At 37.9% G+C, this 26901-nt stretch overlaps 1 protein-coding gene across 2 annotated transcripts; it reads left to right on the top strand.

Annotated features, from left to right (window-relative positions):
• The first annotated feature begins 3 nt into the window (after positions 1-3).
• Positions 4-26537, top strand: ESD (esterase D). 2 transcript variants are annotated; one of them, XM_045476325.1, is made up of 10 exons: positions 4-201; positions 4023-4085; positions 4627-4701; positions 5279-5367; positions 10070-10168; positions 12400-12524; positions 13565-13684; positions 15730-15828; positions 18099-18266; positions 25629-26537. In XM_045476325.1, the coding sequence occupies exons 3-10, from the start codon at positions 4634-4636 to the stop codon at positions 25707-25709; spliced, it is 849 nt and encodes a 282-aa protein (XP_045332281.1). In that variant the 5' UTR covers positions 4-201; positions 4023-4085; positions 4627-4633; the 3' UTR covers positions 25710-26537. The 2 variants fall into 2 exon arrangements, with proteins under 2 accessions (XP_045332281.1, XP_045332288.1); XM_045476332.1 differs by having other exon boundaries at positions 4-70.
• The last annotated feature ends 364 nt before the right edge of the window (positions 26538-26901 follow it).

Consider the following 26901-nt stretch of genomic DNA (forward strand, 5'->3'; position numbering starts at 1 on the left):
CGTGGCCGAGCCGAGGGGCGTGGCTGTGGCTTGACCCCGCGCGGGGGAAGGGACACAAGAGCAAAGACCCGTAAGTGGGCGGGCCCGACGGGGGCGTGGTCAAGGATGGGCTCCCCCAAACGTTGGCCCCGGCGGCCATGATGAGGCCCCGCCTTTGCGCTCCAGCTGCCGCCCCTTTCCTTGCCGCGGTGATTCCGAGAGGTAAGATTGCCTGGACTGAGGCCTGGATGTCCTCGGCTCGCCTGCAGTTCGGACTGCACCCGCGACGCGGCGGGGCCTGGTCCGGGCGGACGTTGAGACCAGTGGCGCCGCAGGCTTGATCGCGGAAACTGCGGCCGGGATCCCGCCTGCGATCCAGCCGAGGCCGGAGGCCGAGCGCGGGGCACCGAGGCCAGGACCTTGGCTGCAGACGCAGGCCTCGTCCCGAATCCGTTTCTTTCACTGAACTTCCAAGAATGGGGTGCTCGGGCCTACGGTCTCCGCTACGTTTATTTAGCGCTTTCCATTTTGCATAGATTTTCCCCGCCCTTTGACCCGATCTCCACTGCACGAGGTAGATGTGTACCCAGTTTATAGAGAAACAGACCCCAAAGCGCTAGTGGCCCTGCCAAGCGCCCCGTTCAGGGGTCAGCGAGCGCTTTGTACGTCTGTTCGTGTCGTAAATGTTTTGCGAGTTCTGGAGGGGTCCGGAGGTCACCCCTGAAGGCGTTGCCAGGGAGCTGGCATTGGAGCGGACCTTGAAGGAGGGCATTCAAAGTTGCTGGAATAATAATAACTAACATTTGCGTGCATATCATAGTCCTCAGTGTCACAACCAGTAGTGAATTAACTCATTTAGTCTCGGGAGCAATCACGAATATTCTATCGTATTAGATATTATACATATTAGATATACGTGGTGAAGCCGGAATTTTAACCTGGAGGATCTGGCCCCGGAACCTACTCTGAAATTGTTAAACCATAGCGTTGAGTATCCAGGCTGTACTAGGATTGTGCATAATTGAGTTTGACTGATTTAAGGTAATAGAAAGTGAGGCCAAAAAAGTAATGTGGGACCGTTGAAGACAATTTTGAGAGCGAAGTTAACGTGTTTGGAATTCGTGGATGCTGTATTTTTTTTCCTCCCACGGTGGATTAAGAAATGTATATGTGGGCCAGCCATGTGAATGTTTATAAAGGAAAAGAGATTATGCTTAGTACCACAGTTAAAATGTGACCAAAGTATATTACCAAAGTAGGGCAAGTATTATATATATACCAAAATAAACCAAAGTTTTATTCGTCTTTATTTACCTTTTGTCATTTCTTCATAGTTTCAATTTTATGAAGTTTTAATGGCCTCAAACCTGAAAATATATATATAATTAGTTGCATTATTTTTCGTTTCAATAACTTAGTGGGTTTCAACCACTAGGTCAGTCGGATAAGCCCTACACCTGTAGCAGCAGCCTGGAGATGGCCAAGATTTCTCTTCTGCTAGTTAATGTGGGCAGGCTAACCATGTTTTTAAAATTGATAGAACATGCTTACCACAACTGAATTATACACTTAAAAATGGTTAAGGCAGTAAACTTTATGGTATGTGTTTTTTAATCACAGTTTTTAAAAATAAAAAATAAATCAAAATGACCAGCAATTGCATGCAGGCCATGTTAGGCCTGAATATGTAATGTGTATAGGTATCCATTAAGCAATAAATTCATGTATTGAAGCCCTAGGCTTCCATGCAGGATTGATTTTAGTGGGATATACAAGAAAGAAACAAAGCAGGAGCCTAAGTTTTCATTTCTTGTGTATAATTAGGATGGTAGCAGTGAGAATTCAAAGGAGTAACTTTAAGACATTTCACACATAAACAGGCATGGATGAAAAGAGAGGCAAACAAAGGAAAGAAAATGGTTTGAAGGTGGGACACAGATGCTTCATTTTAGATGTGTTGAGGGTTTTTTTTTTTTTTAATTTTTTAATAGTTTATTTATTTTTTGAGAGAGAGAGAGAGAGAGAGCAGGAGGGGCAGAGGTAGAGGTAGAAGGCTCTGCCCAAGCAGGCTCTGCACTGTCTGAAGAGCCCCATGTGGGGCTGAAACTCACAAACCGTGAGATCATGACCTGAGCCGAAATTGAGTCACATGGTTAACCAACCTACTGAGCTACCCTGATGCCCCAGATGCGTTGAGTTTTGTTAACTGGTGACATATCTTGGAAGAAGGGTCCAGCAAGACATTTAAATTCTGGCACTAATGTGTGAGAACGATTGGATCTAGAGATGCAGAATTTGATTCTTCCACCTAGAAAATGTGGTAGAAACATAGGGAATGGGGAGGTAGGGCAAGTGCGTGTGAAGAGAAAAGGAAAGGGAGAAGGGGCAGGAGTAGGAGAACCCGGATCTCGAATTCTCTCTGAGGCGAGGATTGGTGCAGACAAAAAGGCAAGTAGCATTTGGTCAGGTAAATTTATATTTTTTATATGTTACTCTGAAAGTTGGATGAGGGGCACCTGGATGGTTCAGTCGGTTAAGAGTCTGACTTTGGCTCCAGTCATGATCTTGTGTGGTCTGTGGGTTCAAGTCCCATGTCGAGCTCTGTGCCGACTGCTCAGAGCCCAGAGCCTGCTTCAGATTCTGTGTCCCCCTCTCTCTCTGCCCCTCCCCTGCTTGCACTCCGTCTGTCTGTCTCTCTCTCAAAAATAAATAAACGTTAAAAAAAGAATTTTTTTAAACTTGCACATAATTGGTAGTCTGGTTAATAAAATAAGTTATTCATTAATTCAACAAATAATTATTAGTTATCTCTTATCTACTAGATGTACCATGGCCTGGGAAAGCAGACAGTCCTTACTAAATTTAATAGGACATCCTTATAGAATAATTCAGCAAAAAAATTTATTCCTTGGTCTTATGTATATATGCTAAAATTATGCATCTGTCTTTGTCAGTGTATTATTTAAGTTAGGATCATGAATAAGAATAGCTGAAGTTAATAGTCAATAATTAATAACATTTATAAACTTTGTTAAAAATTGATCTTTTATAGATTAAATGCATACACCTGTGATAGAAGGTAATGTCTCTATAATTGTAAACCCTAATCCTATAAAATTAGTCAATCTCAGAGTGTCTAATAAAGAGTATTTAAAGACCCTCCAAGGAAAGGAGAGCATAGCAGTAGAGTAGACGTCCTATTGTCAGGCTTCCTGGTTCAAATCCCAGCTTTCCAATGCAAAGCTAAGTATTTGGATTTACTGAGGACATTACTAAAAGATGGAATTTAAACTAATTTTTTTTAATTTTGCAAAGACATTTCCAAGATTAACTTTTAAAGATTATTGTTAAGTATTTTTTTTTAATTTTTTTTTTTCCAACGTTTATTTATTTTTGGGACAGAGAGAGACAGAGCATGAACGGGGGAGGGGCAGGGAGAGAGGGAGACACAGAATCGGAAACAGGCTCCAGGCTCTGAGCCATCAGCCCAGAGCCCGACGCGGGGCTCGAACTCACGGACCGCGAGATCGTGACCTAGCTGAAGTCGGACGCTTAATTGACTGTGCCACCCAGGCGCCCCTGTTAAGTATTTTTTTAGAGTGACCCTAACACCACAACTGATCAGCGTACTGTAGAACCCATCATATCAGTAGAAATTATGTAGAACATCTTCATTAAGAAGAAAACTAGAGGGGTAATACCTGTTTCCAGTTTCTGAGGATTTTCTATTCAGTGTGTTTGGCTGGTCTGTAATAAGGAGGGGAAGGGAACCTTCCTCAAGAGATACAAATCAGAAGGTTCTTCTTTGCTCAGCGGGCACTTATGGTAAGGATGCTTTTCCAGCTTTTTTCGTATCATTAAAAATTGATAATGTGTGGTACTTTAACATTTAAGTTTAAAACTATTTATGACATTTAAAAGATTTATTGGAGAGAAAAGAATTACCAAACTTCAAAATCTCCCAACGGTAAGCTGCACTTTTAATTCACTAATGTTTTTAAAAGGAAAATTGTTGATCTAAAAGCTGTACATTGCTTTCTCAGAAAAACTCCCCTGGGACGAGGAATTTGATCGGGGTGAGCATATCACAGAGTGGCGATCACGCTGTAAGTGCTCAATAAATGTTTTCACTTACTGTTATCAAAATGGTTATTGTTACATCATTCTCCTCCCATTTTAAAATCAGCCATAATCAGTAATACCAATTCTTTGATTCCTTTGTTAGAGTTGACAGGTAAACTATTAGCAATTTTTTTTAAAAAATTTTTAATGTTTATTTATTTTTGAGAGAGAGAGAGAGTGCACATGAGCAGGGGAGGAGCAGAACGAAAGGGATATAAAACAATTAAAATTCTTTCTGAAAAAAATTTGGAGCAGTCCAGAAAAAGAAAAAGGAAAGCTTGTTAATAAATTAGGCAAATTAGTAATGACATACCAAAGTACTAAAGTTTCCTAAAGTGCATAACAAGTATAATTGTGTGCATGAAAGTGAGTCAGTTTCTTAATGTTATTTATCAGAGAAAATTAGCATGTGAAAAAATATTCTAAGTGGAAAACAGTTGCATGTTTGATAATCTATCTGAAAATGAGTTTTCAAATTTTTCAAGAATGAATATAGAAATGAATGAGCTTGATCTTTACTAATAGGAGAAGAATGGCATTGAAACAGATTTCCAGTAACAAGTGCTTTGGAGGATTGCAGAAAGTTTTTGAACATGACAGGTAATTACTAAGAAGATCTAATTTTAGATATCTTTCATCCTGCTTCTATTTGATTCCTTAATAGGCCCATTAACGATCACTGTTGCACAAAATTACTGTTTACGTAGAAAAATGCATATAGTTCTTATCAAAATTACCTCATTTGTAATATTAGTGATTATAATACAATATGAGTGACAAACAAAGATGTGGTACATTTCAGTGCCCGTGAGCAAAAATGTAATTTAAGATCTTTAGAATTCATTTTTTATAAAAGCTGATTTGTTATTTCATACATTTCTTTAGAAACAGAAAAAGTTTCTCTTTTAGTAATATTAGTGCTACATAGAGGATGTTACATTTATTCTTTTAATTTATTCCCCCATCCCCCAAGTGATTTACATGCCATGCACAGCAAAGACTCAAGTTGGTTAATAGATCAGTATGCTAATTTGGCCCATTCTTTAAGGATCAAGTTATGTTCCTTAAATATTGGTAGAATCACTTATTTTGTACATTAAAACACTTATTTTTATGTTTCTGTCTTAACCAGTCTGAGGCATTGATTTTTTTTTTGTTGTGGCTGTTAAAATTACAGTGTTGAACTGAACTGCAAAATGAAATTCGCTATCTACTTACCACCCAAGGCAGAAACTGGAAAATGCCCTGCACTGTATTGGCTCTCTGGTAAGTATTATACATTTAAATTTTGGAAGGAGTTTCTTTTTGTTTTTAACTGGTTCATCTTACTCTTTTATCTTGATTTCCTCATGTGCTTTCTGAGCCATTTATAGGACTTCAGGAGCCTCTTATAGTCAACTCTTACTTTATCCTGAGAATAACTTCAGCCCTATGGAATTACATTTATTTCACTTCTTTTAAAATTAAACCAAGTAATTTAACAGAAAATGTAAAATTCTGGACTCAATGGCAAGAGCTTGGAAATGTTACTTATTCATGCACCTGGGTGGCTCAGTCGGTTAAGCATCCGACTTTGGCTCAGGTCATGATCTCACAGTTCGTGGGTTACAGCCCCGTGTCAGGCTCAGGACTGACAGTGTGGAGCCTGCTTGGGAATCAGTCTCTCACTTGCTCTCGTTCTCTCTCCCTCTCCCTCTCTCTCCCTGCCACTCCCCTGTGCATTCTCTCTCTCTCTCTCTCTCTCTCTCTCTCTCAAAAATAAATAAATAAACATTATTTAAAAAAAAGAAAGAAAAATTACTTAACTTGTACCTACCTAAGAATTTTGGAAGTCTATGGAGATTTTACCACTCAAATAGAACAATATTAGGTAAAACACCAGAGCACCCACGATACACTACTTAGAAACTACCAGCAAATAACTTTTTTAGAGCCTTCTCTAGAATGTTTTAATTGGACTCCACCAATCTTCTCTGGCAACAGTCTGGGAAATCACAAAAGAATACTAAAGCTTCTTAAGCAGTGGTGAATATTAAAGACTATAGGATGGATTATGAGACAGTAAGGCTTTGCCACCAGTAGTTTGAAGCTCCCTGCTAACTTATTTCACAAGATGTTGTTGGTATTTTATCTTTAGAAGCAAACATTGTAAGGAGAGACTCTGTAGAAATCAAATTATATCATAGAGTGCTTTTTGTTACCTTAAAATTGCTTATATCTTTGATTTTAGTAAATTCCCACTTACATATGTTTTATCAAGGATAAGCCCCAAATACCAGTCTTTTAAAATGAAAATACGTATTTCATTTTAAAAGGTAAAAATTTTAAAAGTAAATAAATAAAAGGCAAAAATTAAGTGTCTGTGTGATTGTAACTCAGCGACCCATTTCTGTAGTTGAAAAAAGCAATCTGATTTTGCTAGAAGAGCAACAAGTATTGCCAAAAGCAAAAGAAAGAACAAAATTGCATGTTTGTTTTAGAAACAGTATTGTATAGCTGAAGACCACCTTAGAAAATAGGTAACTGGGGCGCCCGGGTGGCTCAGTTGGTTGAGCGTCAGACTTCAGCTCAGGTCACGATCTTGTGGTTTGTGAGTTCGAGCCCCACGTCGGTCTCTGTGCTGACAGCTCGGAGCCTGGAGCCTGCTTCGAATTCTGTGTCTCCTTCTCTCTCTGCCCATCCCCTGCTTGTGCTCTCTCTCTCTCTGCCTATCAAAAATAAATAAATGTAAAAAAAAAAAAAATTGAAACAAAAAAAAAGAAAATAGCTAACTATTCTGTAGGCCCAGAGAAGTTATACATTACCCAAGATCCCTTGACAGAGTGAACAAGTTGTCTGACTCATAGCCTGGCACTGGATTTAGTCCTTCTCTTATTCTTTTTGCATTTTGTTTTCTGGCGGCAGCCGCTGGAGACCTGTCTCTTGGCTGAAAGAAAGATAACCAAATCAGAAGTACCAGGAGGGTATTGTGTAAGAGGTACTATAATAATAAGGCCCTAAATTCCTAAGCAGAATTGAATCTGTCAAGACCTATCATCTGAGCTTTATGAGTATAAAAACTAGAATCTTTGTTTACATCACATGACAGCACGCTTTCCTTAGTGAGAGGCTGAAGAACAGATAGACCTTGGAAATCAATGCTTGATTTTCTTTTAAAAAAAGTGAGATCATCTGATCAATATACTTGAGAAATAATGGAAGAAAATTTTCAGGATGTTTATTTCCAAGTAGGTTGAATAGGAAAACACTGACAAGGATTTATGTCAGTTGTTATATTTGCAAAGTTAACAAATTAACTAAAATTAGAACATCCAAACTGAAATTGTCAAAGATGGTCCTGATGGTGTGGTTTACATCTTTCCCAAGTTAGGGTGACCATCAGAATAGCCATATACTCAAGAGAATTGAAAATACATGTCCAGGGGTGCCTGGGTGGCTGGTAGAGCATCTGACTTCAGCTCAGGTCATGATGTCACGGCTCGTGGGTTCAAGCCCTGCATCGGGCTCTGTGCTGGCAGCTCAGAGCCTGGAGCCTGCTTCTGATTCTGTGTCTCCCTCTCTCTCTGCCCCTTCCCAGCTCACACTCTCATGCTCTGTCTCTCAAAAATAAATAAACATAAAAAAAAAAAAAAGAAAATATGTGTCTGTACAAAAACTTGCACATAAATGTCCATATATTACATTATACATTTGCTATTATAAATAGCAAAAAAAAATGGAAACAGACCGAAAGTCCATCAACTAATGAAATGATAAGTGTGGTATGTCCGTACAATGGAATATTAATTCAATAACAAAAAGTAATGCAGTCTTTATAGATGCTACATACAACATGGGTGAACCTTGAAAACCTGCTAAGTGAAAAAAGCCATTCACAAGAGACTACATATTGTTAAATTCCATATATATGAAATGCCTTGCATAAGCTAATCCATAAAGACAGGAAGTGATTACCTAGGGCCGTGGAGGGAGGGTCGGGTGAAAATAGGAGCGACCACAGATGGGTATGGGGTTTCTTTTTGGGGTGATAGAAGTGTTCTAAAATTAGATAGTGGTAGTGTTCCATAATTGTAAATATACCAACAGTCGAGCTGTATACTTATATGGCATCTGAATTCTACCTCAATAAACCTGTCAACCAACAAAAAAGCCCCTCAAAGCTCTTCATAGAAAATATAGTTGATCTAGTGGATATTAATTCGTAACTGTCTTTATACTTGTGAGAGTAATTCTGCTAGTAGAATTATCTTCCCATCTAGGAGTCTACAGTTTATTCCCTCCTACATTAACCAAGGAATTTGTGTTCTGACTAGAAAACAACAAATTTTTCTCTGGTCTCTAAACATTGACATTTCTTAAGCGTACGACACTATGCACTGTGTCTGAGGCACAATTCAAGGCTTTTTACATGTTACCACATTTAATCCTCACAGCCATAGTATAAGATAAACATAAGCAGTATTATCCCCATTTTTGAAATGAAAGAACTGAGACTCAGAATATTCAGCTTACTTGCCTAATTTTGGTTAGGCAATGAGTGGCTGAGTAACATCTTTAGAATGAGATCCTGTCTGAAATCCTTTTCAGACATTCTTTTTACACTATCACCTTGCCTCTAAACACATTTACATTAAGGTCAGCAAGAGTGCTAACCTTTTAGCAGTATTTGGGGCAGCTCTCCTTCATGATACGGCTCCAGTATCTCTGGAAGACATACTGGGAAGGAACATGGTAGACAAACAAGGACCCTGTACTCTGCCATGACTAGTGAAAGTAGGTATGTCCTCACAGTTTAAACATAAACTCCGGGGCGCCTGGGTGGCGCAGTCGGTTAAGCGTCCGACTTCAGCCAGGTCACGATCTCGCGGTCCGTGAGTTCGAGCCCCGTGTCAGGCTCTGGGCTGATGGCTCAGAGCCTGGAGCCTGTTTCCGATTCTGTGTCTCCCTCTCTCTCTGCCCCTCCCCCGTTCATGCTCTGTCTCTCTCTGTCCCAAAAATAAATAAAACGTTGAAAAAAATTAAAAAAAAAAAAAAAAAAAAAAAACATAAACTCCCATAACGCTTTATACCATGATACTTGTAACTTTGTATCTTGTAATTATGAATTTAATCTTCATTAGCAACTATTTCATAAGTCCCTGTGCTGGCTGTTAGGGGATAAATAGAAACTATAAAAGTGTTCCATAGTTAATTCATTCTGAGTCATGCGTACTAGTAAGCTTTGATGTTGCTAATCATCAGATGTAGTGGAATATTTAGCATTGGACACGGGAAAAGGTGTGTTAGGTTGGGCAGTACTTAGCTCAGTCATTTATTGCCAGTTTATTCTTGGCCATTCTCACGTCATTATAGTATTAGGCTCCTATAGTAAGAAATTTCAGTCATCTCTTCGGTCACATGTCTGAAAAGGCTAGATAGCTAGGAAAAATGGAAGAAACAGCTGTAAAAACTGGGGCTAAAATTTAAGGAAGTTACATGGCGACCATTTCTCTTTTAAATCAGTGAAGAATACAGAGATGATCAGAATTTTGTAGCTGAGGACTACTCATATATAAAAAAATTATAAGTTATTTATAGTATTATGATGACTTACTGTATTTATGTTTTAATGCAGGAATAGTAACACATTTAATTGGCATGTTTGACAGCACCCAGTCGGGTTGATATAACATTCTCCAGTTTGAAAAATTCTGATTCCCAAATACATCTGGTCCTAAGGATTTCAGTAATTAAAACTTCAGTGAGTGACTTTGAAAGGACAGCTATGGGAACATTTAACCTAAGACAGTTCTTGATTAATACTGTTGTAAATTTTACAAGAAAGGGAACTTTATTATCTTCTTTAGAATTATTTCTTTTAAAAAAAGCCTTTTATTAATAGTAAGTGAGCTCGTTTTCCCATATCATACAGGGATTAACTCTTATCAGCTATCCACAGTATAGCATGAAATAATCTATTCATCTGCAGGTTTAACTTGCACGGAACAAAATTTCATATCAAAGTCTGGTTATCATCAAGCTGCCTCAGAACATGGCCTTGTCGTCATTGCTCCAGATACCAGCCCTCGTAAGTGTTCTCGTTCCAGATATTCTTTGTAAAAATATGAATCTTTAAAGTATAAGTTGTGTGACACTATACAATGTATTTCATATTTTTGCTATTATCTCAACCTTTCAGGTGATAATCATGATTATAAAAGACTGTGCTATATATTTTCCTCATTGCGAATTTTACTCATGACATCACTCTTACAAGAACAGACAGTTTTGCTATTCCCATTTTATAGATGAAGACGCTTCAAAACAGAGATTGAGCAACTTGGTTAATATACCATATTGGCACCAGTGCCAAAAGAACATACGATGGATAAGAAGTTTTTCTGTTTCAAAGATAAACTGCCTTGTCACGTGAAAATTAGGTTTTTTCATCCTCTCTTCATCAAACAATCATACAGTGAAATGTGCATTCGTTTTAATATAAATAACTAGAATGCTTACATTAAAGAAATGAAAATATCAAATATTTGAAAACTCAGTCCCTCAGAATTAAAGCTTACTTTGTGACCCTAGAAGTGTCAGGAAAAGGAATTTACTTGTTTTTAATTTTTTTAAAGTGTACTTATTTTTAAGAGAGAGACAGAGTGTGAGCGGGGGAGGGGCAGAGAGAGAGAAGAGAGGGAGACACAGAATTCGAACAGGCTCCAGGCTCTGAGCTGCTAGCGCCAGACGTGGAGCTCCAACCTGTGAACTGACCTGAGCCAAAGTCGGATGCTTAACCTACTGAGCCACCCAGGCACCCCTGGAAGTGGAATTTAAACCATGGGGGAAGGGAAGGGGAAAAATAGTTACAAACAGAGGGAGGGGTGCAAACCACAAGAGACTCTACAGAGAACAAACTGAGGGCAGATGCGGGGGGGTGGGGGAATGGGTGATAGGCATTGAGGACGGCACTTGTTGGGATGAGCACTGGGTGTTGTATGTAAGCCAATTTGACAATAAATTATGTTTAAAAAAATGGCAGCTACAACTATCTGGAAGATAAATGGCGGGCCTTAGGAAGTAGTGCATTTCCTTTCACAGCACATATAATACACCAAAGCAAGACAGGTCTCACTAGAAATGTAATAAAAAATTTAATTCAGGGGCACCTGGGTGGCTAAGTGTTGGTTAAGCGTCCATCTCTTGATCACAGCTCAGGTCTTGATCTCAGGGTCATGAGTTCAAGCCTCACATTGGCCTCCATGCTGAGTGTGGAGCCTACTTTTTAAAAAATGTAATTCAGAGTACTATCAAAAATGTTAAATGCCTAGGAATAAACTTTAAAAATATGAAGAATTATTTTTTAAAAGAATTGCAAAACCTGCCAAAGATCATAAACGAAGACTTTAATAAATGGAAAAATGTCATGTTCCTGGATGAGTAAACTGAATATTACAAAGAGATCATTTCCCTGAAATTACGTATTACCATAATTCTATTAACAGTCTCAGTTGGCTTTTTAACTACCTAGAAGTATATAAAATAAAACCTAATAAATTTTAAAAGATTATAAGAAAATCCCATTGGGGGATGAATAAATAGGGGAAACATGATGGAGTGATTCCAAAATACATAAGGAGACATTTTCAGTGCAAGATAGTGAACTCAGCACAAGCATCTTGTCTCCCTTCCCTTGAAAAGAAATGTTGGTAATAGGGGAGGGGTCATCAGAGAAGGAATCTCAGCACATTTTAGAAGGATAGAAGATATAAGCCCTTTGAGAGGTGAACAGTGAAGAAGCATATATTCAGAATACATAGGGGTGCCCTGGGTGGCTCAGTTGGTTGAGCAACCAACTTCAGCTCAGGTCATGGTCTCATGGTTTGTGAGTTCAGGATCTGTGCTGACAGCTTAGAGCCTGGAGCCTGCTTTGGATTCTGTGTCTCCCTGTCTCTCTGCCCCTTCCCTGCTCACACTCTGTCTCTGTCTCTCTCAAAAATAAATAAACTTAATTTTTTTTTTTTTTTAAAGAATACATTGGAGGACATTTCATTCACAAAGAATGTCTGTGCTTCACCTTGGCAGTGAATTCTCCAGCCTGAAAGGGCATTCCCTCCCTTGCCTCATTGACTAGAACTAGTCACGTGGCCCTATTGAGGGACAAGAGGGCCAGGAAGTATGTGCCCTAAGAGGCAGAGAACTGCAGTAGTTGGTGATCAGCTCAGATGCAAATGAACTTTCAGATTCATTTAAAAGTGGGTTACGAAATACAGGTTATCACTACGAAGTAGGTGAAACCACAGGATTTTCCCTTGATAGGTGGCTGCAATATTAAAGGAGAAGATGAGAGCTGGGACTTTGGCACTGGTGCTGGGTTTTATGTGGACGCCACTGAAGATCCTTGGAAAACTAACTACAGAATGTATTCTTACGTAACCGAGGAGGTAATTTCATTTGTGTTGTACTTATTAACTGATTATTGCCAATAGTTTGGTTTGGGACACAGAGTCCTTCTAGTTCTGAGAATTTTAAATCAGGGTGTGGTAGTATTGAGTCTATTTGGTACATATTTATTAGTGAACGTTCTAAAGTTTACTTGTACAATAGTCTTATTACAATTGAAGTTAACATTAAGTACACTTTTAAAGAGGGTAATAATTATATTGACACCTTTATACACTACCCAGAGGATACAAAGAAAATAATATATAAAAGAACTTTTCATTTCTCTGGCAGCCAGTTCATTCAGACATATTTTGTAATGATTTACCAAGGCTTAGTTAGAAAGGATAAATAAGTAGCTAAATCACTGCTTCTATTAATAATATTTATGTGTAGTTTATGCATTTTTCTAAATTTTGCATATGTACATCATAAAACTCAATGATAACAAAATTTTAATCATCTATTATTCTGCACCCCAAACAACAACTATGTTTTGGTATATTCCAGACTTTTTTTCTATGACTAGTTTTCCTAGAATTATAAAAGTTTTTTTCATGTTCATTTTTTTAATTGTATAAAACAAACATTTTCTAATACTCTGTTGGTAACATAACCTTAATAATTTCTTAATATTATATCACGTGTCATAATTTACTTTTTTGTAATATAGGATACTTACATATTTACATATATTTTTTACTCTATTAAGTTTTACTGCATTGAGTGTCTTTATGTATCATTTTTCCCCCCTAAGGACTTTTTCCTTAGAATAGATGCCAAGAAGTGAATTTTAAACATTTTAAAGGTTCTTTCTGCATCATTTTCTTTATGCTGCTTTCCTAGAAGGATGTACCATGTTTTCTCCAGTGTTACGTTAAGAATCCTTGTCTATCTGAGATTTTTATTTTTTCATCTTTATTAGTTCATACTATTGTAAGACTAGATTTGGAAGTATTGATTGTGTAATTATTTTATATAACTTTGGAAAAGTTTAAACTTACTTCTCATACCTTCTGTCATATTATTAAATTCTCTCTAGCTTCCCAAACTCATAAATGCCAGTTTTCCAGTGGACCCCCAAAGGATGTCTATTTTTGGCCACTCCATGGGAGGCCACGGAGCTCTGATATGTGCTCTGAAGAATCCTGGAAAGTACAAAGTAAGATTACCGAAGCTTCCAGTGACAAGTATTTCTCTTGGATAATATCAATTAGGAACTTTACAAAGAGCGATAGTAGGATATTATTATTAGTACTGGGACTAAACTTTTCTAGTGTTGGGAATGAGCTGTAGGGGAAGAGCATTAAACTGAACACAAAATTATATGCTCCAGAATCAGAAGTATTGGAATTCTATCACATTTGATCTACTAAAAACATTATAAAGCAATTTCTACTGCTTCTATTCAAACTGTAGCTTTCTCGGCTTTGTTTCCCCTGTAAGTCATATTCTTGTTACTATTGCAGTATATATCATATTTTTACCAGGAAATATATTTGTTAATTGAGTTCGATGTTCTGAGGGAAGAAGAAGATATTCATGATTTGTGAAAGTGAAGAATTCTGTCTTCCCAGTGCCTTGGATGAAAATTGGATTGCAGCGTAACTGATAGATAACATCCTCAGTCTTTCCATTCATTTATTTGAAACTGTATAGCTTTACTTTTTTGTTGTTTAAACGAGCCAAGTTGGAATGACCACCATATGTAGAATGTCTGACTGGCAGAGCAGCATACCATCGTGTTGAAAAAGGGAATGTTGAAACAGGGATAATCTCAGGACTGCTTCTGTCTTTAAAATCACAGGGCTGTCGGATACCTCAAGATTTGTTTAATCCATTTCCTTCCCCCAGAAGGAACTTCTTAGTCATTTCAGGTGTGCCACTGAGAAGTGAAAATATTTCTTATGGCAGCTTCTTATTGCAGCATCAAATATTTTTCTTTTAATGGGCTTTGCTATATAAAGTTGAATTAATTCAAGTCCTGGCAGTGGGTTTTTAATAAATAAATAAATAAATAAATAAATAAATAAATAAATAAATAAATAAAATGGTCTTATATTTTTGTACGTAAGGCAATCCGTTTATTACGTTTAAGGAAGAAAATCAAATTCAGTTGTTTTTTTTGTCCTTTAAAAAAACCATTAGACTTTGATAAACCTACACAGTGATAAGTGCTCTGAAACTGAGTGATTCCATCTGTGCCACTTACCCAGTGAAAAACAACATTGCATGGGGTGCCTGAGGGCGTGGTCGGTTAAGCATCTCATAGTTCGTGAGATCAAGCCCTGTGTGTCGGGCTCCACGCTGACAGGAGATTGCTTGGGATTCTCTCTCCCCACCCTGGGCTCACATACTCATGCACTCTCACTCTCTCACTCTCTCTCTCTCTCTCTCTCTCCCTCTCCCTCCCCCTCTCCCCAAATAAATAAACTTTCAAAAAAAAAAAAGAAAGAAAGAAAAACAACATTGCTTAGAACCCAAAATTGTGTTGTATTAAAATTCTGCCATATTTAAGGGCATTGTTCAGTGCTTTCTTGGTCCTGTTTAAAGAGAAAGAATGTGGGGCGCCTGGGTGGCGCAGTCGGTTAGGCGTCCGACTTCAGCCAGGTCACGATCTCGCGGTCCGTGAGTTCGAGCCCCGCATCAGGCTCTGGGCTGATGGCTCAGAGCCTGGAGCCTGTTTCCGATTCTGTGTCTCCCTCTCTCTCTGCCCCTCCCCCGTTCATGCTCTGTCTCTCTCTGTCCCAAAAATGAATAAACGTTGAAAAAAAAAATAATAATAATAAAAAAAAAAAAGAGAGAAAGAATGTGTCTCAGATTTAATAACCTCACAAAAGTAGGTACGAACTGTTTTATATTACTACGAATTAATTTTAAGTGGAAAAAAGGAGTAGAAAGTCTGAACATAAACTTGCATTTGTGCCTTATTTAATGAAAATGTAATGTTTTGCTTTCCATTATGTTGGCACCTATGGTTAATTAGCTCTCTTACTTGAACACATGAGAGATGTATCATGGAGAGGCCTGCAGTCCCAGCACATATGATAACTCACAGAGAATTGTTCACAAGTAGTTTTCATGGCAAGTCAGAGTTTATAAGCAAGTCGCAAATAAACTTTTGAATTTTTAAGCAAGTTGCAAATATGTGTTCCTGTTTGATTTTGCAAAATATAACTTGTTTTTAAATTTCTTTTGTTTCTGAAGTCTGTGTCAGCATTTGCTCCAATTTGCAACCCAGTGCTCTGTCCTTGGGGCAAAAAAGCCTTCAGTGGATATTTGGGAACAGATCAAAATAAATGGAAGGTAGGTACTGGGAAGGCTGTCTTAATGTTCATTTTTAAGTTTTCAAATTTGTGAAAAAGCTACATATCGCAGACATTATATTCCTAGCTCACTCACAGACGCAGAGCTAAAAATAATTAACAAAAGGAAATACATATAATAATAACAAAAAAGCCTTTTTCTCATTGTATTGAATTGTGGCAGACATTCTGAGACTACATGTTTTTTCTGCTAATGATTAATTTGCATGTTTAGTTCTTAAGTAACATTACCAAAAAATACCACATTTTATCCCTAAATTTAGATTTGCCTCTTAACCCTGTGCTCATTTGTACAACAGGAACCATGAGTCCTGGCCTTTTAATTGTTTCATGTGTCTGTTTCAAAATCCAGCATCTCTCAGATTGAGATAGTCAATTCCAGACTTAAAAGTCTTTAAAAATAGATACTGTGTAATGTGCATCTATGTGAACATTCCCAATAGCAAGATTGCTTTTTGAAGCATGGGAGCAGATGCTTCAAAATGAAAATTAAAAATGGCTCTTTCTCTTGAGACTCATTTGACTTTTGTGCAGAAATAGACTATTTGCAAACTTCACCAAGAGTCTGAATATTTTGCAAATGCACTCATCATCATATGCATGTGAACAAGTAGGAAATACTTGAGTGGGGGGAAGAGAAAAACTTTTTTGTCTTACTGTTGTGTGTTCCAGGTCATTCACCCGTGCATCTCAATTTTATTTAAGATTGGTCATTGAAATTCTAACAAAGCAGAGGTTTAATCCTGTGGTCACTAAATTAGAATCGTGTTTTGCTTAGGCTTAGATTTTTGTTACAGTGGAAGAATGCAGAACGTGATTACTATTAGGCAGTTTGAGAGCTGACAGTGCACATACATCAGTGTTAGCCGTCCTTGCCACTGTGCAAAGTCTGTGTGGAGTTCTGAGACCCTAGGTCACAAAAGTGATCACCTTTCCCATGTACACGGGGCTTAGGGTCTCATAGAAGCATTGAGCAAAAGACCAGCTGTTTGGGAGAAAGGAAGGGAGAGGTAAAGGCACAGGTAACCAATAAAGGAATCTATAATTTTTCTCCAAGTGACAGTAGATTTTACTATGTTAATTATGTTGTGTTTAGGCTATTATTTAATTTACTGTTGGAATAAGGAGCCCATGCAGAACTATGAAATCACAGAACTTAGAACTAGTTGGACTTTATAGATCCCCTTCCACTCTCTCCTTTAAGATTAAAGAAAGCAAGTCTTAATAAAGCATGATACTTTAGAAGGGGAAATCTTGGGGCGCCTGGGTGGCACAGTCGGTTAAGCGTCCGACTTCAGCCAGGTCACGATCTCGCGGTCTGTGAGTTCGAGCCCCGCGTCGGGCTCTGGGCTGATGGCTCAGAGCCTGGAGCCTGTTTCCGATTCTGTGTCTCCCTCTCTCTCTGCCCCTCCCCCGTTCATGCTCTGTCTCTCTCTGTCCCAAAAATAAATAAACGTTGAAAAAAAAAAAAATTAAAAAAAAAAAAGGAAATCTTGGGGGTTTTGTTTGTCTTGATTGGTGCATGGAAGTTGTGGCTAGTGAATATATATGAATAATCAGGAATACTTAAAAGTGGATAATAAAATACAAAATTCTAACTAGTCACAGCTCCTGAGATCATAAATTTGAGGAGTTGTTTATATGATTCAGATTATTTAAATTAAATCTTCCTGAAAGCTCATGGGGATAGCAGATATTTGGTGCTATTCAACACCATAAAAGAGAAGGCTGAATGTACTAAAGCCAAAAAGAGAAGACAACAAAACAGACTGTTTATTGGAAACAAAGAATATCTGGAAATAGAAAAAGATACAAGGGAGTTAGAAGAAAGAGTCAATTTGTGGTGGGATTCATAAAGGAAAAGATACGATGTGGGATCTTTTGTTTTTGTTTTTGTTTTTTGGTTTTTGGTTTTTGTTTTTTGGTTTTTTTTTTTTTTGGAGTTAAGAGATGATTAAAAACCTCAAAGGTTTAGAAGGGAAAAGGCTATATTCTATGAAAAATGCTGAGATTCAGGATTCTTGCCACTGGCTCAGGACTGCGTGGAAGTAGAAAAGAGGCTATAATTGGGACATAGAATTCTGAAGATCTTGTGAATAAAAACCAGGCAAACCAATGTAAAAAGTGTTTTCTGATTTAAAAGGCCTTCGAGCTTAAATGACTTTAAATTTCTATTTGGTCCTACTGTGGTCTCTTCTGAAGAATATCTTTCTGGGTACTTTCAAATTTTCAGTGTTTTTCTTTTTCTAGGCTTATGATGCTACCCACCTTGTGAAGTCCTACCCAGGTTCTCAGCTGGACATACTAATCGATCAAGGAAAAGATGACCAGTTCCTTTCAGATGGACAGTTACTACCTGATAACTTCATTGCTGCCTGTACAGAAAAGAAAGTCCCTGTTGTTTTTAGATTACAAGAGGTGAGTCCCAGGAAACCTCAACTTGTTCCAAGTAACTATAAAAAAGCAAATCCAGGGGTTCCTGGGGGGCTCAGTAAGTTACGCATCCAACTCTTGATTTTGGCTTAGGTCATGATCTCATGATTGTTCATGAGATTGGGCGTGGGGCCTGCTTAAGATTCTCTTCCTCTCCCTCTGCCACTCCCCCCACTCACATGCTCTTTCTCTCTCTCTCTCTCTCTCTCTTTCAAAAAAACTTTTTAAAAAAGGCAAGATTCCATAATACTTTATATTTGGAATTTGGAAAACTACCTCTAGTAAGATATTTTTAAAATTATAAGATACTTAATGTGAAAGCCTTCTGATTAAATTAATGATATCTAAGACCAAATTCTGTAGAAAAAAGAAAGCCTTTGGCAGTGAAAAGTGTTTATAATTTTTTGTATGGCCATAGAACCAGTGAATAACAAGATTACTGGATATGTCTTTCTTTACATACATGTGGCTGTTCTCACAGGAAATAACAAGAATAAGCTTAATTACTCTTCACTTCGTGTACACCTTAACCTCAGAGGCTATCAACCATTGGTCTCACACACATCTGCACTTTATACAGTTTGAGTTAGGTGCTAACCTAAACATTGTGCTGCTTGGCAAGTTTTCCTTGACTAAATGACTTTTGGTTATCCACTGCTCACCTAACTCTATGCTAATACAGTTATAATTAAAGGAGTTCTGTTTTTATTTTTAAAAAATTATTTATAAGCTTAGGAATATATAAACAAAATATTTCAGGATGAAAAGTGAACACTGTAAATTACAAGGGATTGTGATTTTATTTTATTTTTTATTTTTTTAAATTTACATCCAAGTTAGTTAGCATAGAGTGCAACAGTGATTTCAGGAGTAGATTCCTTAGTGCCCCTCACCCATTTAGCCCATCCCCCTCCCACAATCCCTCCAGTAACCCTCTGTTTGTTCTCCATATTTGTGAGTCTGTTACGTTTTGTCCCCCTCCCTGTTTTTATATTATTTTTGTTTCCCTTCCCTTATGTTCATCTGATTTGTCTCTTAAAGTCCTCCTATGAGTGAAGTCATAATCATTTTTGTCTTTCTCTGATTGACTAATATCACTTAGCATAATACCTTCCAGTTCTAGCCACGTAGTTGCAAATGGCAAGATGTCATTCGTTTTGATTGCCGAGTAATACTCCATTGTATATATATATATACATACATTGTATATATATATATATATATATATATATATATATATACACCACATCTTCTTTATCCATTCATCCCTCGATGGACATTTGGGCTCTTTCCATACTTTGGCTATTGTGGATAGTGCTGCTATAAACATGGGGGTGCATGTATCCCTTTGAAACAGCACACCTGTATCCCGTGGAGAAATGCCTAGTAGTGCAATTGCTGGGTCGTAGGGTAGTTCTATTTTTAGTTTTTTGAGGAACCTCCATACTGTTTTCCAGAGTGGCTGCACCAGCTTGCATTCCCAGTGATTGTGATTTTTTTTTAAGTTTTATTTTTCTTGAGAGAGAGAGTGTGTACGTGCATGGGGGAGGAGCAAAAAGAGAGAGAGATCTTAAGCAGACCCCACACTCAGTGCAGAGCCCAATGTGGGGCTCCGTCTCATGACCCTGAGATCATGGCCTGAGCCAAAATCAAGAGTCAGATCTCAACCAACTGAGCCACCCAGGTGCCCCGAAATGATTGTGATTTTAAAAACATTTTTATTCATGTTCAAGGGTACTGTGTCAGACACATTGATCTAAAACGTGTAATTACGATAATAAATGTCCAGATACATCTAGATCAATGTATAATGTGGCACATTGCAGTTTACCAAATGTTTTCACAGCATTAGGTCATTTTATTTTTATGTGACCACATGAGACACCATTCTTGTCCTCCTCCCATCTGTTTTTTTGTTTGTTTGCTCTTTCATTTTTTTCAACTTTTTTGTTGTGGCAGAATACCATACATAAAATTTGCCATCTTAATTATTTTCAAATGTACATGTCTTTGCTAATAAATATACTCATAATGTTGCTCAGCCATCACCACTGTCCGTCTTCATAACCCTTTTATCTTGTAAAATTGAAACTTTATGCCCATTAAACACCACGTCTTCGTTCCTCCCTGCACCCAACCCTTGGCAACCATAATTCCCCTTTCTCTGTAAATCTGACTACTCAGTACCTCCTCTAAGTGGAATCATACAGTCATTTTCATTATTTCCTTTTTAGACTGTTCACTGCTACTATAGAGAAATGCAGCTGATTTTTGTGTGTTGCTTTTGTATCCTGCTACTTTGGAGGCTTTAGGGTTTTGTATAGAGAAGAGCATATCATCTATGAACAGAGATAATTTTACCTCTTTCTTTCCAATCTGTATGCCTTTTATATCTGTTTCTTGCCTAATTGCTCTAGCTAGGACTTCAGTACTATGTTGAATAGAAGTGGCAGAGGTAGGTACCTTGTCTTGTTCCTGATCGTAGAGGAAAAGCTTTCGGTATTTCCCCATTTAGTGTGATGTTTGCTGTGGGTTTTCTAATATGGTTCCTGTCCATCTACTTTATGGGCTCAGAAAAGTAACCTGTGTATCTAAGGTCTCACAACTAGTTCACAGTAGAACCAGGATTGGAAGCAAGGTCACTTGAAATGAAAATACTTGACCTCCTGTCATCCGTCTAAGCAATCCCAAGCACGGTAAAGCAGTGCTTCTGAGGAACAGAGGGATGGAATTAGTTAATACGAGAACTTATACACAGCCTCCTCTCCGTCTAACTTATGCAACAGATCTGAACAATCTTCCTGTTTTCTTTAATTTCCCTAATATTTTGAACGTGTGAACAATTTATATAAATATACTGTGTAACATATTATACACACACACACACACACACACACACACACACACGAGGAAAAATATGTCAAAAACCAATATATTGGATATACCTTTTTTTCTCTGAGTGTCCCTCTTTAAGTAATAGGGTTTACTTAGATTAGTTAAAATACTTAAACATTTAATCACTTAAATTGCCTGTTTTAGATCAATAACCAACTTTGAGAAATCCAAATACTGATTTGATTGTAAAGTAATGTGTTTAACTGTATTAACCATAGCTATAAGTAACATAACAAACCGTTTCCTTCCAAATGATTTCTTGGCACTCGCAATGTTGGATGCCTCTTCTTGCCCCTGCGAGGCTGTGCCAGGAAATTGTGTTGTTACCACCACCAACAAAGTTTCAGCCTGCCAACAGAGACTGAAAAATCTCTATAGAGCGTGTTATAAAAACAGCATAGAAGTAAAACACTGATGAAATTCTTAGAGGGGGAAAAAATAAAGAAACTTTTTATTTCTGAAATGCTCATAGCCTAAACAAGTAAAAAACATAGATGGGTGTATTTAATGAGGAGTCAAGACAAAACGTTCTTGAATTCTGAAAACAAAAGAAAGCGAGAAAGTATTGAAATAACCAGTCACAGTCTTTAGCTCGGGCAGTTTTTCATTCAGTTTCCTTCTGGCAAGGGCCACAGTCTGAAGGTTTTGTTTAGGCTTGTTATAATTGAATGAGCGACTGAGTAGACATGACTGGGCATAGCTTCGGTGAAGTTGCTTTCAGGTTTTCAGGCCGGCTTCCACTGACTTCAGATGACCTTAGGTCCAAGACTTTTACCTGCTTTATCATTTGCTTATAAGTACAGTATAGCTGTATTTCTTTATGAAATGGGAGTGGTGAAGAATTAAGTAAGCTGAAAAAAATGGGGTCTATATAGAAGTATGTGAACTGAGGAGAAAGGCAGAAAATTATTACAATCATGTGCATGCTTTACCCAACTTCATTTATTTACTTCTTTTTGGTGTTAAATCTCAGGGTCTTTTTTTTTTTTTTTTTTTTTTTTAACGTTTATTTATTTTTGAGACAGAGAGAGACAGAGCGTGAATAGGGGAGGGGCAGAGATAGAGGGAGACACAGAATCCGAAACAGGCTCCAGGCTCTGAGCTGTCAGCACAGAGCCCGACGCGGGGCTCAAACTCACAGACCGCGAGATCATGACCTGAGCTGAAGTCGGACGATTAACCTACTGAGCCACCCAGGCACCCCTCTCAGGGTCTTTTTGTACATACTCTCTACTGTCAGAAAAAAGTTGAGAGCTAAGTGTGGTGCATAGAGGCATTTGTATGATTGTCACCTCATAGAATTTTTCCTTTTCTGTTTTTGGCTTCAGTGAATCTAAATTGAAAAAGTACTAGATAGCAGAGTCCTGATAGTATACAAAGATCAGATTTTACTCTGAAGCCTCATTTGTCTAATTTTCAGTTTTAAAGTTACACTGTGAGGGAAAAATTTCAGTGACCTAATGGAAACTTCCAGAAACAACATCGAAGCAAGGCTGTATACTACCTCTTCAAGTCCCAGGCCCTTTCTGAAGATTCATTGGTGGTTTTGGCCTCTGCACTGCCTGTCAGAGAACAGTAAGAACATGGCACAGAATTCCAGAAGTGCAGGGATCTCTCAGGCGTTCCTGTATCCTCATACTCAGCACGATTACCCAGCACAGCCTCTCAGGAATTGTTTATTAAGTAAACAAGTGAACACCTTTTCCACAGTCTTCTTTGTATTCTGAAGAGACTTAATAACCCAGGAATTCATATGTGCGCCTTTCTAATTGGGTCTGGAAAATATGTAGGAAAGCACTGCCCTTTAGGACAAATGTTCATCATAGCTGCTGGAGCATTGCTGCTTTTTTGAGAGCCGAGTGAAGAATGAAAGAAATGTGTTCATTTATTTTTATACTCTGAGAGAGTCTTGCTACTGATGATTTTTCCATGTAGAGTGGGAGGTAGAAGAGGAAACCTAGGCTCTTTCAAGTGTCGCCGGATATATATAATTGTGCAAGCTGCCTAACAAACCAAAGCGATTCAGAGAATTTGATGAAAGGACCCACCCCCATTTAATCATATTGATAAATAGATCATGACTGGTCAGGAATGACACAGTTGGCTGAGGTTATATAAGGATCTTCTGTGTACCAGAATGCCAGTAGTTCAAATGTGTTCTCCTGCCTTTAACTCTTTCTTGGTGTGTCACAGTAGGCATTTTCTGTTTTCTCGTAAAGGTGGATCTTCTGTGAAAATATCATTATGGAAGTCAAGGGCATCGGTTTGGTATTTTAGATAAAACGTACTGTGTTTTTGCAGTACACCCCTGAGAGCTCAAAACTGTAACTTTGTTTTACCCTGGGACTTCTCTAATATAGTCATAATAATAATATAATAAATAATAATAGCAGTGGTAACAGTGACTACCCACTGTGCCTGAAACTGCAAGGCATTAAACATCTGTGAAACTGCAAAAAATACAGCATACGCAGTCACCGTAGGGACTTTGCTCCTCAAGTGCTTGGGGCATCCATTCCCTTGCATTGGTCCCTATTGTCCATCAGATACATCATTTCATCTGTTAAAAACCAGCAGCTGCTACTTGGGACTGTATTCCCTAGGGTTTGTGGATTGCAAATCATGGGCCTGTTAACCTGGTAACATTTCAAGAATTCCATGAATAGAAAATGCTTTTCTTCACGTTTCTTTCTCTTACATAAGAAATTGTTCTTTAGCTCCAAATTGAATTAACTGGGCCTCATCTAATCGTTGAGAAATGTGAAGCCAAATAATTCCAAAGGTCAGTCTTAATTTTGACAACGTTCCTGTCAGACTCACTTCTATGGTTCGGCCACAGTAAATAGAAGACAGTGCTTTTGAGTTGCTTTGATGACTTTAAACTAGAACTCTTTATTAACTGTCATTTTGAGATACGTACCCCGCATATTCCTGGAAGTAAGAGATGGAGAACGTTGACCGATTCGCTAAAACCTTAGGGATTTGCCTTGTTCCTTGAAACCCAGGGGATATTTTTATTAAGGCTCTTTTTGGTTCTTAAGTGCTTAGGAAAATTCCCATTTTCTCCCATCACAGACCATTCACAAGATTAAGGTAAAAACTTAAAAATCTTAAGACTTTTTATGTCCTTTCGGTGTATTCACCTTGCGTGTTCATTGTGTTTTGGAAGGGAGGCTGCCCCCAGATTACCTGCTGTTTAACCCCCTTAGGTTCTTCCCAGCTTAATTTTGTTTCTTTTTCCTTTAGAAAGCCTCTTGTTGTATTCAAGATGCCCCTGGGGGCATTGCCTCTCCATTGACCTGTATCAATGGGGGTATTTTTAAGTTTTTTTGTTTATTTTTGTGAGAGAGAGAGCAGGGCAGGGGCAGAGAAGGGGTGGGACAGAGGACCCAAAGCAGGCTCCGCATGAACAGCAAAGAGCCCTACTTGGGGCTCGAATTTATGAACCATGAGATCATGACCTGAGCCGAAGTCGGATGCCTAGCGAAGTAAGCCACCCAGGTGCCCCTTTGTCAGTGGATTTAATTGACCAGATAGTTTGAGATCCATTTCAACTCAACTGCTTGGAAGAAAATTACATTTTCTTTCTGTTTCATGATTGTTTTCTAAACAGTTTACTGACTTTTTTCCCCAGTGTGGTTTATTGCTAAGGGATGTCTGTTTTAATGAATTTTTCCTTTTTCCTCAAATGATGATGTGATAGACTTTTATTGTGTAGAAAGTAGAATTTGTAACAAAACTTTATGATGGCTGTGTTTAACTTCCCAGGCAACATTTGACCATTGGATGTTTTTTGTTCTTTCTCTATATTGTTTATGTGTGCTTATTTTGCGTTTTAATACTTTCTGTCTTATCGATGTTAATGTGTTTCTTCTGTGAGTCAAAACTTCTTGCCTATGTTTCTGACTTCTTTAAATTCTGATTCTTTTAGCCCTTGTTGATAGGACCACTTGTATATCCTGTCCATTTAATTAATGTGTCATTTCCTCTCTTTGCATAGTAATGGCAGCATCTAGAAACTAAGCTATGCAGAATGTTTATTTTTCTTCATACTTTTGCTGTTCTTATAATGTTCAGAGAAAATGTTGAAGTACAAGTATATGCTTGACTTTATTTGTTCGTTTATGTATTTATTTTTGAGTGAGTAAGAGAATGAGCTGGGGAGAGGGACAGAAGGGAAGAGAATCGTAAGCAGACTCCATGCCAGTGGGGAGCCCCAACACAGGGCTCAATCTCACAACCATGAGATCATGACCTGAGCCAAAATCAGGAGTCGGACGCTTAACTGACTGAGGCCTGCAGGCACCCCTAAGCTTGATTTTGACTATAAGCCTTCCTTATACTGTAATTTTTTCACTGTTTACAGATAATTAAATGACATGAGAGATATGTTTAATGTCTTTGATGTTTCTGAATGGAAAGTGTATTATGTTCCTCTCTTTTGTCTTCTAGGGTTATGATCATAGCTACTACTTCATTGCAACCTTTATTACTGATCACATCAGACATCATGCAAAATACCTGAATGCATGAAAAACTTCAGATAAGAAAATTTGTTCAGGATTATGAAATTGTAATAAACAGAATTGCTGGGAAAAATGATTTCAATGCATTGGATTTCATAGTGCTAAACATCATCATTCCATAGTTGAATCACTTTCTGAATGAATATATAAAACCTGCTTTTGATTTAAAAGTTATTTTGCCAATGTTGGGAAATATTTAATACATTACAGCTTTCTCAAGGTCATTTGGAAATCATTGTATTAACCTCAGGCCACAGAATATGAATATAATCGCATTTAAATCATAGAATGTTAACTCAGGAATTGGTTTAAGAGGTAATTTAGCCTAAACCCCTCACTTTTCCAGACTTTAAGTCTGTGAAGGCATGGACTGTCTTCATTATGTTTATTGTTCTGTCTCCAGTATCTGCCAACCACTTGGCTTCTAGGAGGCATTTAGTAACTATTTGTTGTTGAGTAAGGAATGAGGCTCAGAAAGATTAAGTAAATTCTCCATCATTACACAGTTATTTGTGGGACAGCTAAGATTAGAAGCCAGATTTCATAAACCCAATCCAATGAGACTTCTTTTCTTATCTATTAAGCCAAACAGATTTGTGGACATTGGTTTCTGGGATTTCTCAAGAGACGAGAATTAAATAATAAGACTCAATCTGAAAATAGCTCTATGTAAGGAAAGTTGCTTCGTATGTTTCTGTAAACAGATATTTTCCTGTAGTTACATGCAGAAATTTAGCTTGGTGAGCTCACCAAGAAAAGTAATCAGTCTCTTTGTAAATACCAAATTGTGTTCCTTTTACAAACTTAATATGAATAAACTCATTTTGAAACATGATAGATGAAGTCTGACTATTTATTTTTTTAATGTTTATTTTGAGGGGAGAGAAAGCAGGGCAGGATACAGACAGAGGGAGACAGGGGATTCGAAGAGGGCTCCCTGCTGACAACAGAGAGCCAGACAGGGGGCCCAAACTCACAAACTGAGGTCATGACCTGAGCTGAAGTTGAATACTTAATCAACTGAACCACCCGGGCTCCCCAGATTATTTTAAAAACATTTTTCTATTAGAGAAGCATGAAGATTATACATTAATTTTTTTTTCATTCCAGTGTAGTTAACATTGTATTCATTTCAGGTGTGCAATATAGTGATTCATCACGTCCATATATTACTCCGTGCTCATTGAGATAAGTGTACT

This window comes from Leopardus geoffroyi, chromosome A1 (assembly GCF_018350155.1).
Source record: "Leopardus geoffroyi isolate Oge1 chromosome A1, O.geoffroyi_Oge1_pat1.0, whole genome shotgun sequence".
Taxonomy (NCBI): domain Eukaryota; kingdom Metazoa; phylum Chordata; class Mammalia; order Carnivora; family Felidae; genus Leopardus; species Leopardus geoffroyi.